Raw genomic sequence first — 15,191 nt, forward strand, 5'->3', positions numbered from 1 at the left:
ATGCAGTTGCCTGTGGCCCAGTCTCTCCCTCATGCACTGTGGAAGATAGAGATGTCCTAAAGACATCTTAATCCCCCCACTGAAACATGGGGGCAACTGCTCCCTTCTTCCCTCTGGAATTTGTTTGTCATTCCCAAAGTACTAGTTCCAGGGAAGGTCACTCATTGTATGTCATGATCCCCAAGGTAGCTGCCTGAGCATAAGTCACGTTCTCCATCTTGGTCCCTTCTAAGCACTGTCCCTCTCAGATGCTCCCAGAGGCTGCTGGACATGTAGTGCCCTTGGCACTAGAATAGCCCTTCACAATAACAATGAACTGTTTTCACCAGAGAGCATCAGCACTGGTGGAACAGATGGTGTGTTTATTTTAATGTTTCCATATCTCTTCAAGTTGGAATACCATGAAGGCCTCAGAACTGGTCTCCCCAGTCTTCACTCAAGAATGCATTGTCTAAGAGGTTGTACGGCTCCATCAATGGATTTATATCTTACAGGAGGGGGCGGGTTCTGAGCCTGGTGTCAGAGGTTAACACCAAGGGTCCCCAGACTCATTTAAATAAAACTGGCCTCTGAACTATGGTTTCCTCAACAGTAGGATGAAGATAACACTACCTAGTTTATGGAGTTATCAGGCTCACAATGTATGTGAAAGTACATTGTAGGGCATAAAATCCTGGGAAAATGTTAGAGCTTGTGATTTACGCTGGTCGTCATCATTGAGAAAAGGATTTATCTCCATGGTGATATTTACTGGGCACTGATTATGTACCGGGAGGCATTGGGGAGGGAGAAGTTTCAGTCTCTGTACTCATGAGACTTACAAAGGCTTGTCCCTCCAACACAGAGGCAACGTTCCAAGGGCCCGACTTCCCAGTGTCAGTCCAAGGGGCAGCTCGTCACAAAGGTCTAAAAAGGAGCTCTCCTATAGGTGAAATAGATGTGTGCAGACCGCTTCCTGACCCTCGGGGGTCTCCAGTCGAGTGCTATAGCCAAGCAGCAACATGACTTGCTTTCCTTGAGGAGAATTCTTGGGGTGTCTAAGAGTCCTTGAAAGGAATTGAGAAGTGTTATCAGATTTCCACTGTCAAACCTCCTCTGGCAGCAGCTGCCCTCAGGACAGTGTCACATGCTCTGTCGTGCATCGTGTACTTTCTTTATTAGTGATCTTCCTGTCCGTGTACACACAAAAGCTCAATTAATTTATTCCAGTGATATTATGAAACTGGGTGTTTTCTCAGTTTTCTGACATGCATAAATCTTTCTGACATGTTGTCTATGCTTTAAGAATAGTCGAATGAAACCAGTGTAATATGACAAGAAATGGAATTTGGTCAGGGACGTAATAGACACACCCGAACCTGGTAAAACTTATTCCCTTGATTTTAGGGCATCCTTGAGTACATGCAGGTAAACCCCATGCTGGTGTTGTAGAAAGGTTCTGTCTCTCTCCCTGCGTTTGCTGCTTATTTTATTCTGGTTATGCATGTGTGTATACATCACTATGGTGCCCTGGGAGTTCTATTTGCTTCCACTCTAACACATTTAAGAAAGTGAAGTCACTCAGTCGTGTCTGACTCTTTGCGACCCCATAAACACCAGGCTTCTCCGTCCATGGGATTTTCTAGGCAAGAGTACTAGAGTGGGTTGCCATTTCCTTCTCTAGGGAATCTTCCTGACCCAGGGATCAAACCCAGGTCTCCCACATTGTAGACAGACACTTTACCGTCTGAGCCACTAGGGAAGTCCAACACATTTAAGAAGTACTGGCTTATTCAAAGGGGCTTCCCTGGTGACTCAGGTGGTAAAGAGTCTGCCTGCAATGCCAGAGACCCAGGTTCAATCCCTGGGTCAGGAAAATCCCCTGGGGAAGGGAATGGCAACCCACTCCAGTATTCTTGCCTGGAGAATTCCATGGAGCCTGGCGGGCCGCTGTCCATGGAGTCACAAATAGTTGGACACAACTGAGTGACTTTCAAAAAGCTTTTGAAGCTTTTTCAACAAGCTCTTCTTTAGAAGATACTTAGTAAATGCTTTTTTAAGAAGTGTAGGCCAGCCCTTGGCTTAGAACTAAATAAAGGTGTTGGTCTGTGCCATCTACACATCCACCTCTGAGAAAAGAGAGTGGGGAAAGCTTCAGAAAGTGCCTGAGTTTTGACCCCTACCACCAAGACTTTGTCTTTGCTTTTTATAATTTTTTTTTAATATTATTCATTTGTTTCTGGCTGCACTGGGTCTTTGTTGCTATGTGTGGACTTTCTCTAGGTGCAGAGAGCAGGGGCTACTCTCTAGTTGTGTGCAAGAGCTTCTTGTTGTGGAGCATGGGCTCTAGGGTTAACCAGCTTCAGTAGTTGTGATACTCCGGCTTAATTGCCCTGTGGCATGTGGAATCTTCCTGGATCAGGGGTCAAACCCGAGTGCCTGCATTGGCAGGTAGATTCTTAGCCACTGGACCATCAAGAAGTCCACCACTAAGGCTTCCGAAGGCTTAGAAAGATAATAGAGCTGTAAGACAGAGCCAAAGCTTCCCCAAAGAGAAGAAACGTTTTTTCTTTTTTTCCTCAAGAATTCTCCTTCCATTCTCAAAATGACAGTGCCCTTTTCCTCTGCTGGGGTGTAAAGTAACTTGGGACCGATTGGATTCACTCTGTGGAGGTCCTGCCTTCTACTATTTAATCAGTTTTCTTTCCCAGTGTCCCTATGAGCAGATGAAAATGTGTACATGTTATACCTCTATACACCAACGTCATGAGATTGAAGCTAGATGGTAGGGCTTGCCGTCAGATAATTAAATAAAAATAAAACACTCAAACATTTCAAGGTACTTATCTGTGGCCTAGCTCTGCCTTGGAGATTCTCACTTTAAAAGCTGTGCTTTCTCCTTTTGCAAATGGTGGCTCGAACTTGAACAGAAAGCTGCTTAGCGCCCAAATGCATAAGAATTCTTAAAACAAGCATAACACCTGCGGCTCCATTCCAGAACTCGGTCATGCCACAGTTCATCTGGATTCCTATAATTCCTGTATGTTCCCATATCTTAATTGCCCATAGCTGTGTTGCCAGTACAAACAGGATAGGGGAAGAGTCCACGCCCTTAGTGAATACGTCTACCAACCCTAAGAAAGCTCCATCTTTTGAAACTCTGGTATTCTTTGTAAGGTACTGAATGACCATCTACTGAAATGCTAATAAAGATATCTGATAACTAAAAATTCCTTTCAAGCAATTCTTACTCCCTACCATCCTTCTAGTCAAGACTCAAGACTGGCATTTAGCAGAATAGTTCTGATTTTGACTCTGACCTCTGCAAAATGGATACACAGGTTCACCAAATCAGATTTCACATCCATCTGAGCATATTTGAAATGAGTAGTCAAATCAAATAAATGCATATTGAATAGGGGCACACTGTAAAGTTTGCACACAAAAAGGCCTCAGGGTATGAAACATAAGATAATGACATCTGTAAAATATAGGTTGTGTGGAAAAGACGGAAAACTTCTAATTTATTATGCACCCAAAACACATAGAAAAAATTATGAGTAGAAAGGTTAAAAGAGAGAGAGAATGAGAGTAATTCACTGTTGGGATGCATTCATAAAAGTATAAGTTCTACCATAAGGAAGGTGATAATTCTACTCTATTCTGACTTGAGAATTATGTTCAAATTTAAGGGTCCAGTTTTAAAACTGGAGCAGAGAGGAGACCATCCGTGGAGATAAAAGGCTGTCATAATAAAAAGAAATAGGAATGTTTGCTTAGAAAAGAATGGGGGCAAGGAGACATGAAATCTGGCCTCACAATTTCTGAGTAGGGTCATGTGGAAAAGGGCGTGAATCATCTTGTGTGGCAGCCCCAGCCCCAGTAGACGGACCTTGGAGGTGAGCAGATCTCCGTCCAACATGGGGAAGAACTCTGTACAGCTGGAGCCATCAGAGACTGCAGCAGGTCATCTGCCTGAGTTTTGAGGTCTCTGTCCCTGAAGGAGTTCTAGAAGATACTCTTGTCTTGAGACAAGAGAACACTGCAGCAAGAGGGAATCAGATCCCAGGAACATGGAGAGAGCACATAATAGGTGCCAGGCAAGCCCTGTATGTGTTCTCATTTCTAAGTGCAATGAAGTTTCAGGGAGAATCAACGTTAGCTGTATTTACTTTCCTTTTCAAACGAGATAATCCAGACCATCTCTTCCTCTTCACATGTCCTCACTCCCCAGTCATGAATTTAATACATCAGCAATAATAGCCTGTCCCACTTGGTGAAGTTGGTAAATAGCTTGCAATCCTAGCAGGGTGTGCCCGTTGCTTATTAGCTTAGCTCCAGGGCAGAGCAGCAAACCAGCACAGTGACTCCAAGTAATTAGGTGATTGCCTGACAGAGAAGTCAGGCCACAAGCAAGAGGCTTACAGACAGCACAGAGACACGAGCTCCCAGTACAAGACACGCAATGGCCATTATATGCATCACCGCTATAATTTTAGGAAGATTAGAGAAAGATTTGCAAGCTAATTAGAGCCACTACACCCATTAAGCATGTCAAACAGTTCACACCAATCATCACAGAGCTCCAGGGAAAGTGCAGAGTTTCTGGAAAGGGGAATGTCTGTTTGTTCTGGGTTAGGAAAGCTCTCTACAGGGATGAGCCAGAATGTCCAACAGGGTACATTTTCATCTTTATTTTGCCAATGCTTTGTGTAATTCTGGCAAAAGATTTTACTCGTTTCTCAATCTGCAGAAGAAGATTAAAAATAAAAGGTGCCTCTCATCCATGAAGAGATTAAGGGTGAGATCCTACATTTCCAAGTTTACTTTGTTAGTGGAATCAATGCTTATTTTTTTTACAAAATTTTAAAAAATATTTGTTTCTTTGGCTGTGCCAGGCCTTAGTTGTGGCACGTGTGACCTTTGATTTTCTTTGAGGCATGCAGGATCTTTAGTTGCAGCACGTGGGATCTAGTTCCCTGACCAGGGATTGGACCTGGGTCCCCTACATTTGGGAGTGCAGAGGGTCCTAGCCACTGGCTGCCATTTGCCTTCTTTTTGTTGACTGTGTTGTGGCCATTGCTGAGATCTAGAATGGCTGTGTGGTTAACTATGTCTTGAGGTCACTGGCCATTCAGTTCAGTTCAGTTGCTCAGTCATGTCCGACTCTTTGCGACCCCATGGACTGCAGCATGCCAGGCTTCCCTGTCCATCACCAACTCCCAAACCTTGCTGCTGGAACTCATGTCCATTGAGTCATGACTGCTTTGCCCCCATTTTTTACAAGAAAAAAAAAAGCATAGATTGAAGAGAAATAAGATAAGAGAGAGAAAGTGGAGCAATGGAAGGAGAGAAGACAAGGAGGGAGAAAGAAAAAAAAAGTTTTATGTATTAAAAAATGAGACAATGGCAGAGAAGAGTGACTTTGATCACTTGGTCCAGCCAGGAGGAGAGCCTCCCACCGTGACATCATTCCTAAGGCGTGTGTCCCATGTGTGGCCCACCTGCCTGTACAAGTGGATCCAGGCGCCCCCTCCATACACAATTCTGAGCATGATGAGAAAAGTAGAGAAATCAAAATGGAATAGGTGTCTCCACGTAAGTGGAGTTTTATGACGGTGATGGAAACTTTGGAGTTGAAGCTAGGAACCCTGTGTCTGTCATAGTTCAATAAAACCAACCACCCTGGGCTGGCATCACTGTGATTTTTACTTTCTTTCTTTTTTTGGCCCCGTGTAAGAAGGGGCCCAAACAGTTCTGCTGACAGCATGCACAGTCTCAACTAGTAGCTAGATGAGGGCCAAGTCACATACGCTGATGCTGACACAATTAGACTCCGGACTGCCAGCAGCATGACAGGTCTGACACCATCTGCCTCTCCGAGACACCCAGTTTCCATCAAAAGTGCTCCAGGGCTGGGTTACACTTAATAGGAGGGATGGCCGGGGAGAAAAGCAGCAACCGCTAGTGATGCGCTGTTTATTCCTCAGTCATTTTGTATTAAGTTGCTGTGACTTGAGTGTCAGCAGTGCTTGGGCTGTGGGAGTGAAATCAAATCTATCCCTGTGTGCCAAGACAAATTGAAGAAAACTCCCGAACACAATCGTCTTGGTTTCTTGCTGGCCGTGTCTGTGTGCACAACAAACAGCAGCTCATTCTTGCCCTCCAGCCCTGCGGCGGGTTGCTTGTCTTGCTGCACCCCAGAGGATGTCTAATGAACCCCAAACTACTTCCCTCAAAGCTGGGGACATCAGGAGTGAGGAGTCCTCATTAAGCGCTGTTGAAAGTCCACGTGGATCATTGCAGAGCTTCAGGGAACATATAGTCATTTCTGGAAAGAGGGATGAGAAGTTTGTTCTGTTTATTTGAGGAGCCTGGGGATAAGAACCAGTGGATGCTTCCCAGGCTCGAGGCATCATGCATATCTTTGTGGGGGTTCAAGAGATCGTGAGCCATCCTGACCTTAGCACTGTGTCTCTTATTGGGGAGCTTTTGCACTGAGCAACCACAGATCACCGTATCAGAGCCATTCTTTTCAGGACCATCAGTGAAAATACTAGGCTTTGCATTCAAGTTTCTGGAGCTTTTAATAGGTTAAACAGTTGTACAGGAGTTGCTTCCTTGTGCCCGTTTTTGAACAAGTGTTGAAAACACTTGTGTTGGTATTTCTGCCTGGGGTTGGATTCATGTCTTTGACTCATGGGACTTCTTTGTGCAGAAGGCAGGATATTGTGAAAAGCCAGAGCTTTTGATTGACAGGCCAGTCTTACCTTGACCTTAGCCAGAAGTTATTTCACTCTCCTTGCTCTTGATTTCTTTATCTGTGAAATGGGGATAGAAAGACCTCCTTAGCAGAAATGAAACTTGTAAAGGAGGTGTTTCCTTAGCATTCCTTAGCAGAAATGAAACAAATTCTCCAATTTATCTTAGAAAATGGGAGCGGATTGTGAAATAAAATTCTGAGGCTGAGTTGAGACTGTTCTTTTCAGGGTGGAGATGGGGGAATGGATGTATTTTATTCATCCCTAACTAGTTCATGAGATTGAAAGGAGGAGAAGCCTAGACAAGTTCATTATAGTCTATAGTGAACTTATAAACTGTAGTCTAGGGCGTTCATGCATCTGTGCTCAGTCACTAAACTGTGTCTGACTCTTTACAACCCACAGATTGTAGCCTGCCGGGCTCCTCTGGCCATGGAATTTCCCAGGCAAGAATACAAGAGCGGGTTGTCATTTCCACATCCAGGGGATCTTCCTGACCCAGGGATCAAACCTGAGTCTCTTATACCATCTTCTGCATTGGCAGAATAGTTCTTTACCATTAGCACCAACTGGGAAGCCCATGGTTTCTTTCAGTGGTCCTCAAACTTTAGGGTACATAAGAATTGCACAGGAGTTTGTTAAAATGCAGAGCATTGAGCATTACCCCATGCCCACTCATGAGAAACCTGCTATAGAATAGGATCTATACATCCACACTAAACAACAGGGCCCTGGGATGCCCTGTAAGCCTCTTACACCTTCTTCCCTACAGAGGAATCTAGCTTGTATTTAAAATTCAGTAATATACACACTTGATACCATATATTAAATAGATAACTAATAGGAACCTACTGTATTGCACAGGAAACTCTACTTAAATGATCTGGGGTGACTGAAAAGGGAAGGAAATCCAAAAAAGAGGAGATGCGTGTATGTGTACACCTGGTTCACTTGGCGGTACAGCAGAAGCTAACACCGTGTTGTAAAGCAATTATATTCCAATAAAGATTAATAAGACATAAAACGAAATTCAGGCAACTAGTGAGTGCTTCAGGGAGTAAGACAAACAGAAGCTCTGGGCCTCTGACAATCCTTCATCCCCATGCTGTTGTTCAGCTGCTAAATCGTATCTGTTTGACTCTTTGTGACCCCATGGATCGCAGCATGCCAGGCTCCTTTGTCCTCCATTGTCTCTTGGAGTTTGCTCAAATTCATGTCCACGGAGCCAGTGATGCCATCCAACTGTCTCATCCTGCTGCCTCTTCTCCTTTTGCCTTCAGTCTTTCCTAGCATCAGGGTCTTTCCCAGTGAGTTGGCTCTTCTCGTCAGGTGGCCAAATTATTGGAGCTTCAGCTTCAGTATCAGCCCTTCCAGTGAATTTTCAGGGTTGATTTCCTTTACCTGGGGTAGAGTCCCCAGTCTAAGCCTTTTCTAACACCATAGTTTGAAAGCATCAATTCTTTGACTTTCAGCCTTCTTTATGGTCCAGCTCTCACATCCATACATGACTACTAAAAAACCATAGCTTTGACTATAGGGACTTTTGTCAGTAAACTGATGTCTCTGTTTTTTAATATGCTGTCTAGGTTTGTCACAACTTTTCTTCCAAAGAGCAAGTGTCTTTTAATTTCATGGGCAGCACTAGTGGTAAAGAACCTGCCTGCCAATGCAGGAGACATAAAAGACGTGAGTTTGATCCCTGTGTCAGGAAGATCCCCTGGAGAAGGAAATGGCAATTCACTCCAGTATTCTTGCCTGGAAAATCCCATGGACAGAAGAGCCTGGCAGGCTATACAGTCCATGGGGTCATAAAGAGTCAGACATGACTGAAGCGACTGAGTATGATGCATATCTTTTACCTTTCACTTTGAACCACTGCCCTCTGACTTATCCTAGAAATTCCCCAAGGACATTGGGACCAGTGCTGGTTTCCCTTGGGAGTTCTGTGAGTGCCAGCTTCAAGAAAGCAGTTGTTAGAAATTAAGGTCTCTTTCTTCTTCTTGGCCTCTGCTAATCTGCTTGCTTTGTGAAGTAGCACTGGCCTCTCCAGTTAGCAGCCAACTGGTACCTTTTAGCACAGTGGTTCTTAAACTTTGATGGTGCGTCAGGCTTCCTTGGATAATTTGCACTTATCCCAGGTTCCCAGGTGAGGCAGATGCTGTGGTCTAAGCTTTACTAAATGCAACAAATACTCAGGGATACTTGACCCACAATTCCAATGTCTGTCACACACTTTTTTTTTTATGGTGTAAGCAGCCCAATAGAGAATAGACAACAGATAGAGATGATTGAAGCATTGCCCCCCTAAAGGCTGGACTCTGGATGTCCTTGGGTATTTCTTTCAGGCTCCAAATCTCCTCTTTTAGCCAGAGCTCCTCACATATTGGTGACGTTGTAAGACCTTTCTTCGGTTTGTGTTTTTCACTAACTTCTTTGTTAAACAGTTCTAATCCAAGCATTGTCATGGGAAGTGGAGTTGTTTGATGCAGAGGGTGTTTGGTGGGAGGATAGAATTCTCTTGTCATCCTTTCTGATGGTCAGAGTTGAGCGCAACAGGTAAATATTAAAGTCTGGTGGTGGGGAGTCTGTGAGTACAGTGGTAACTGTCCTTCCTCTCTGCAGTGGGCAGGAATCGAACACCCAGAGTCCTTGATAAACTGCCCCAGGACACTTTTCTCCTTCTCCTCTAATTCAGTTAGGTGGTGTGAGGGTTTTCTCTCTCTGTGGGACATTCAAGGAAGGCCCAAGGATCACTTAACCCCTTTGTTGCAGGATGGAAAAGGGGATAGGAAGGAACCTTTTTTGAGAGGAAATTTGTTCTAGACTCAGTTCTCAACTGTTCCATCTGCTCATTTGTGTGATCCTGACAACCTGAGTCAATACGTATGAAGTAGGGGATTATTTACCTTGTTATATAGATGAAGAAACAGGCTCTGAAAAGCTAAATGCTGTCTCTGTTGCCACATAGATAAGACTTTGATTATATGGGACTGTGGCAAGGCTCGGTCCCTGCTCCCACTGAGTTGTGTCTGATTGTTCTGTTGCATTGCTAGCCTTGGGTGAAACAGCTGCCTCCGTGCCCTCTCTGAGATGCTTCGGGTATGGGTGCCTGGCACCAGCTTTCTGGGGGGGCAGGGGGCCCAGCACCAACTCTGGGGAGGCCAGGAGTATGGAAGGGTGGCAGAGCACATGAGTGAGGCTCCATGCCCCGACTCCATCCCCGTTGTCCCAGTAGATGTCACATTTGAAGCCTAAATTCAAAGGTGAAATGATCAAGGGGTTGAAGATGGCAACCACAGAATATCAGATTCCAGTGTGAGCCTTTTCTGAGCTTGGGAACTGGTACAACTGCCATGACCACATGCCCATGAAGCCATCTCTGGGCCATGGGGAACCGAAGGACTCTTAAGTGAAGATTGCTGACCACGAGGTGCTAACATGGGGTGGAGACAATTTACAATGAGTCGATAAGTTATTTCGAACAGATGACAAGTCAACCTAGAATGCTTATGAAAGTAGCTTGTGATCAGACGCTGTCACTGGGGCATTCTGTACACCAGTGGTCCCCAACCTTTTTGGCACCAGGGACTGGTTTTGTGGAAGACAATTCTTCCAAGGGCTGGAGAGTGGGGAGGGCAGGGATGGTTTGGAGTTTATTCAAACTCATGACATTTATTGTGTACTTTATTTCTAAGGTACTAGACTTTAGAAATCAGTAGTTAGACTTCCTCCTTTTTTTTCCCCTCTGTCTATTCTCTTATGTGGGATTTAGCAGGGATTTGAGGTGAGGGGAACACTCCTCATTGGGTGACATTCTGGAATCTCCTAGGTGCAAGCGTTTTTGAGACAGGAAAGCATATGGGACAGTGGGAGGTGGGGAGGGGAGGGAGAGGTAGGGTAGGGGAGCAGAACCAGTTTGGTGGTCTGAAATCCGCAGAGCTGACAGAAGGTGCATCTGATGGAACCAAAAAAAAAAAAGTGGGTCAGACATTGAAAGGAGAGTGCCAACTAGGATAAATGAGGGCAAGTTGGCAAAGGTCAAACCCGAGTCCTTGAATACCTCACAATGGGGTAGAAGCTGAGTTGAAACATCAGAGGCCTTTAGAGAGAGCTCCCATTCCAAAGGAGGACACGAGTCCTTGCAGAAGGTGGAGAAAAAATCTGCATCCCTCCCAGGCCAGGTGGTTGGATCAAGCCATTAAACACGAGCACGGGAAAGCAGCCTCAGCACCAGGCTGGTGTAGAAGGGCCGTGTTCAGCTCTTTGCACCTTGCCTCTGAGAGCTTCTATGAGGTAAGGGCAGGATCATGAGCTGGGTCTGAGCAATTTGCTGTGACTTTTATTTTTTCCTCCAGTGCAGAAGTATTTGGGAAGTTGTTCAAGTACCTTAGCCAGGCTGGGGGCCGGTCACCCATAGCAGAGGACAGCTGGGGACAGCTGGGACTGACCCTTAGAAGTGGTGGTCAGTTCTTGAGTTGCCAGTCTTTATCCAGTGAGCTCCTGCTCTTCGGTGGTGGAGCAGGGGTTTGGGAAAGGCGGCTGTGTCCTGCTAGCCTGGTCCCTTCGCGGCGTCATGAGTCCAAAGCCCAGGCCCTGGCGGGGAGGGAAGGGATGTCGAACTGTCATTTCACCTCCTCCGTGAACAGCTTTGACTTATAAAACGAGCACCAGATATGTGGATTTATATTATCAGGCAGTCAAAACAGCCAACACGGATATCATGGCCAGAAGGGAGGAGGGCTGATTGCCAGCTTATAGGGAGCAGAAGAGAACAACGTACTTAACTAGCCAGTGACGCCCGTAAATATTTGCAAACACCCCTTCAAAGCTCGAACGCCTAGGACCGGATCATTGGATGATTTGCTTAGAAGAAGGAGAAACAAAATTGACCTCCTGGTCTGAAGCAGCCATAAAAAGCAAGTGTGTGTACGGGCAGATGACCAGAAAGGGAAAAAAATTGTTCAAAGTTTAATAAACACAAAAGAGAATAAAAATAAATCTCAAGAGCGCTTATTTACAAACTTGATGGAAGGATAAGATTGGGGTGGCCGGGTGTGAACGCTGCATGTCTGTGGAAGTAGTTTAGGCCCCCGGGGTTGGGGGGGTGGTTTCCACTGAAAGGAAAGGGGAAACCGACAAGATTGTTTACTCTTTCTAATGACAGGAAACCCACTGAAGCAGGCTTGCCCTTTCAGGATGCTCTTTCCAAGCATGTTTGAAGCTTCTGCTCTCTAATGGGGAGGCTATGAGAAGATAAATGCAGAAACTAGGCCTGTGGAAGGTTCTGGCCAATCTGGAGAGTGTGTGAAGCCCTCCTCCCAGGCCTCTCTGCCTGGATTCCCAGCCTATTTTCAGCTGAGCTGTCAGGATGGGACCAGCCTGTTCTGGTCCGGTCCCATCCTGGGCTGGTCATGTTCCGGCAGAAAGGTTGATTTCTTCTTTTTTTTTACACAGGTGGTTGGATTTTTAATGGTACTATCTCCCGCATTTTACATTTCAATCTTAAAACAACCAAAAATGTCAGTAGGCATTGCTTTTTTGCCAAAGGCAGATGCTACAGCAATGTAAATCCAAACTATAACAAATTTGGATTTGGGGGCTGTGGCCAAGATCACTGCAGATTCTAGGAAGGATCCCTCACTGGTAACTGAATGACGTTTTGGTTCATCTCAGCATCTCATTCACAAATGATCTTACACGGGGCGTGGACAAGTAATGTTGGTGCAGCTACCTTTTCAAACTGCTGTGCTGGCGGCTCCCATGACCTTTCTGCCTGGGTGAATGTTTGCCCTCCTGAAACTGTCCAGCAAATGTTTCACATTAACGATGCAGTGCGTCAGCCCTGTGTCTGCGCAAGTGGGTTCTTTTCTCTGAAACCTGGATGCTTTAGATTTGCGGAGGTTTGTTTGTTTGATTGTTTCTGAGACTTTGGATCTACAAAGTTTCAGTTCACACAGTCATTTGTGAAGCAGTCATCAAGCAGAGCATGGTTTGAAATGCATCACTTCCCCATGAAATGCTTTCTGAGTGTCAGGGGACATGGGGAAAGGATGGGGAAAAGCCTCTGTGAGGGGAAAAAGTGCAGAGCTCTTAAGAGGATGAAATGCTGGTGTGTTCCTAGCATTTGATTTTTCAGTGTAATCATCCCAGAGCAAGGATTTCCCAGGAAATCATGAAAGGTATTTATTTCTATTTTAAGATCAGCGAGATGGTACATTTATTTAATAAGAAGCTAGTCTTGCCAATAACCAGATGCTTAAGTCTTTCAAAACTCCTGTTGATGACCAACTAAGCAAACAGTGGATATTGGGTGAACTTCATATGTGCAGACTCCTGTTCTAGTAGGTGCAGAAAAATATATGGAAAATACTGTCAGTCCTCAGGATTCTTAAAATTTCACTGGGGAAAACAAAATAAGCAAGCATAATAGCAAAATAATAAAAACATTTGTAAGTGGACTGTAGCCCTCCAGACTCCTCTATCCATGGAATTCTTCTCCAGGCAATAATACTGGAGTGGGTAGCCATTTCCTTCAGGGGATCTTCCCAGTCCAGGGGTTGAACCTGGGTCTCCCCCATTGCAGGCAGATTCTTTACCATCTGAGCCACCAGGGAAGCCCCTCCTTCCACTCCCCCCCCTCCAAGAAAAGAAAACATTTGTAAGGGGCCATAAAAACTGAGAATGATTATGTTGTAATGATGTGACATAATTTAGGAGGGGGTAGAACATCATCGAACCACCAGAGTTGGTTGATACATTCCAGAATAATGAAAGTAAGTTTGTAGGAGATTTTCAAAGAGTATTGTAGGAATATACCTATTCTACCTATACTATAGAAACATACCTGTAACAGCTAGCCTGCCCAGTGTAGGTACTGAATAAATGGGTGTTGTATAGGAAGTATGGGGATAGAATTCAAACTTGCTTTGGTTTTGTTTTAACCTCAAGTTATATATCCAAAGGCAAAGACAGGTTACCTCAAAATAACAGGTACATTCTAGCAGCCCATGAACTTGAAACTGTCGTGGGCTGTCTGCAAATCTGTGTTTTTCATGGCTCAGAACAGAAGGCCTTGGGGTTGATTCTTTCTCTTCATTCACTGGGATTCCCTCCCACCCATGAACATTTATGCCGAATAAAGAATTTTAAGACTGGACCTGGTATCACCACTATGTGTGTATTTTCATTCAACTGTCCTCACCCTAGCTTCACTAGAGGGTGTATTTGGTCCTGTGTGTGTCAAAGACCAAATTATAGAAGCCAAAAAAGATGCAGTCCATGAACCTGGAGAGAGTAGAGTGTTTGGGTGCCAAAATTTCAAGGGAAAAAATACATGGGCAAACTGCTTGCCATTAGGAGCTATTTTCTTGGCACATTTGATTAAAGTGTATGCAAGCCTGACAGCTTTCTCCAGGCATCAACTGTCATGAACTTGTTCCAGTTCATAACCATTTAGGATTTTCCACCACTCCGTCAACTTTCAAAGGAGAGGGTTAACTTCATGCCCTCAAATGGAATTGGAAGTGGTTTGTTAGTCCCTTTTAATCGGCTACTCCTGTAACCAAATGCACATGTTTATTTTTTTTCCTAGTTCAATTGTTAATGATATTACATTGGCCATTGGAAACGAAATCATTCTATAGATATTTCCCGTATGGTTTCTTAAGGCTGTCTAATGCTGCAGGGTCTTTTGTGAGAGAACAATGGATTTTTATCATTTTCAATGATTGCTCTAACTTTTTACAGATGCCATCCCACCCACTTTCTACAGACCGTACTTTAGAATTGTCCGATTTGACGTCTCTGCGATGGAGAAGAATGCTTCCAATTTGGTGAAGGCCGAGTTTAGAGTCTTTCGTTTACAGAACCCAAAAGCCAGAGTGCCTGAACAACGGATCGAGCTGTATCAGGTAATTTTGTTTGGGTTGTTTGAATGGGCAATGAGTTTTAAGTCTTAGGACTGAACTACAGACTGAGATTTTTCTGAACTGCTATGACATTTCATATACTCACAATCATGGGACAGGCCCTCATTTGTTATTCCTTTCACAGTGACAGCTCATTCCTGAGTTGCTCAGGAAGGCAGAACCTTTAATGTGAAGGGGGGAAGCTCTGAGCGTAAATGGCTGGAATGACCATCCTCTGGAAGGCTCCAGTCCTGAAATTCATCCCCTACTCTGGAAAGTCATATGGTGCAAGACCAATCCCTCCCCAAGGAGAGAAGTCAGCTACCTTTCTTTTCTCATCTGATGGCCATCTCTTTCTCCTTTTCTTCCCTTCCTGTTGTCTCCTCTCCATCCTTTTTACTCTCTTTTCTTCCCGTCTTTGCTACCTCCTGTCTCTTCACTAACCTCATCCAGCCTCCTCTTCCTTTCTGATTCTACTCAGGCTTTCCAGTCCATCCCCCACCAAATGAACATCCTCTGTTCACCTCTGCCCTCCATTATTTCA

At 44.7% G+C, this 15,191-nt stretch overlaps 1 protein-coding gene across 2 annotated transcripts in view; it reads left to right on the top strand.

Annotated features, from left to right (window-relative positions):
• Positions 1–15,191, top strand: part of TGFB2 (transforming growth factor beta 2) — a 93,786-nt gene that overhangs the window by 41,869 nt on the left and 36,726 nt on the right. For both annotated transcript variants that reach the window (XM_043924225.1, XM_043924226.1), the window contains one exon: positions 14,487–14,650. In XM_043924225.1, the coding sequence (XP_043780160.1) occupies positions 14,487–14,650 (164 nt within the window). The remainder of the gene's footprint in view (positions 1–14,486; positions 14,651–15,191) is intronic.

This window comes from Cervus elaphus, chromosome 14 (genome assembly GCF_910594005.1).
Source record: "Cervus elaphus chromosome 14, mCerEla1.1, whole genome shotgun sequence".
Classification (NCBI taxonomy): domain Eukaryota; kingdom Metazoa; phylum Chordata; class Mammalia; order Artiodactyla; family Cervidae; genus Cervus; species Cervus elaphus.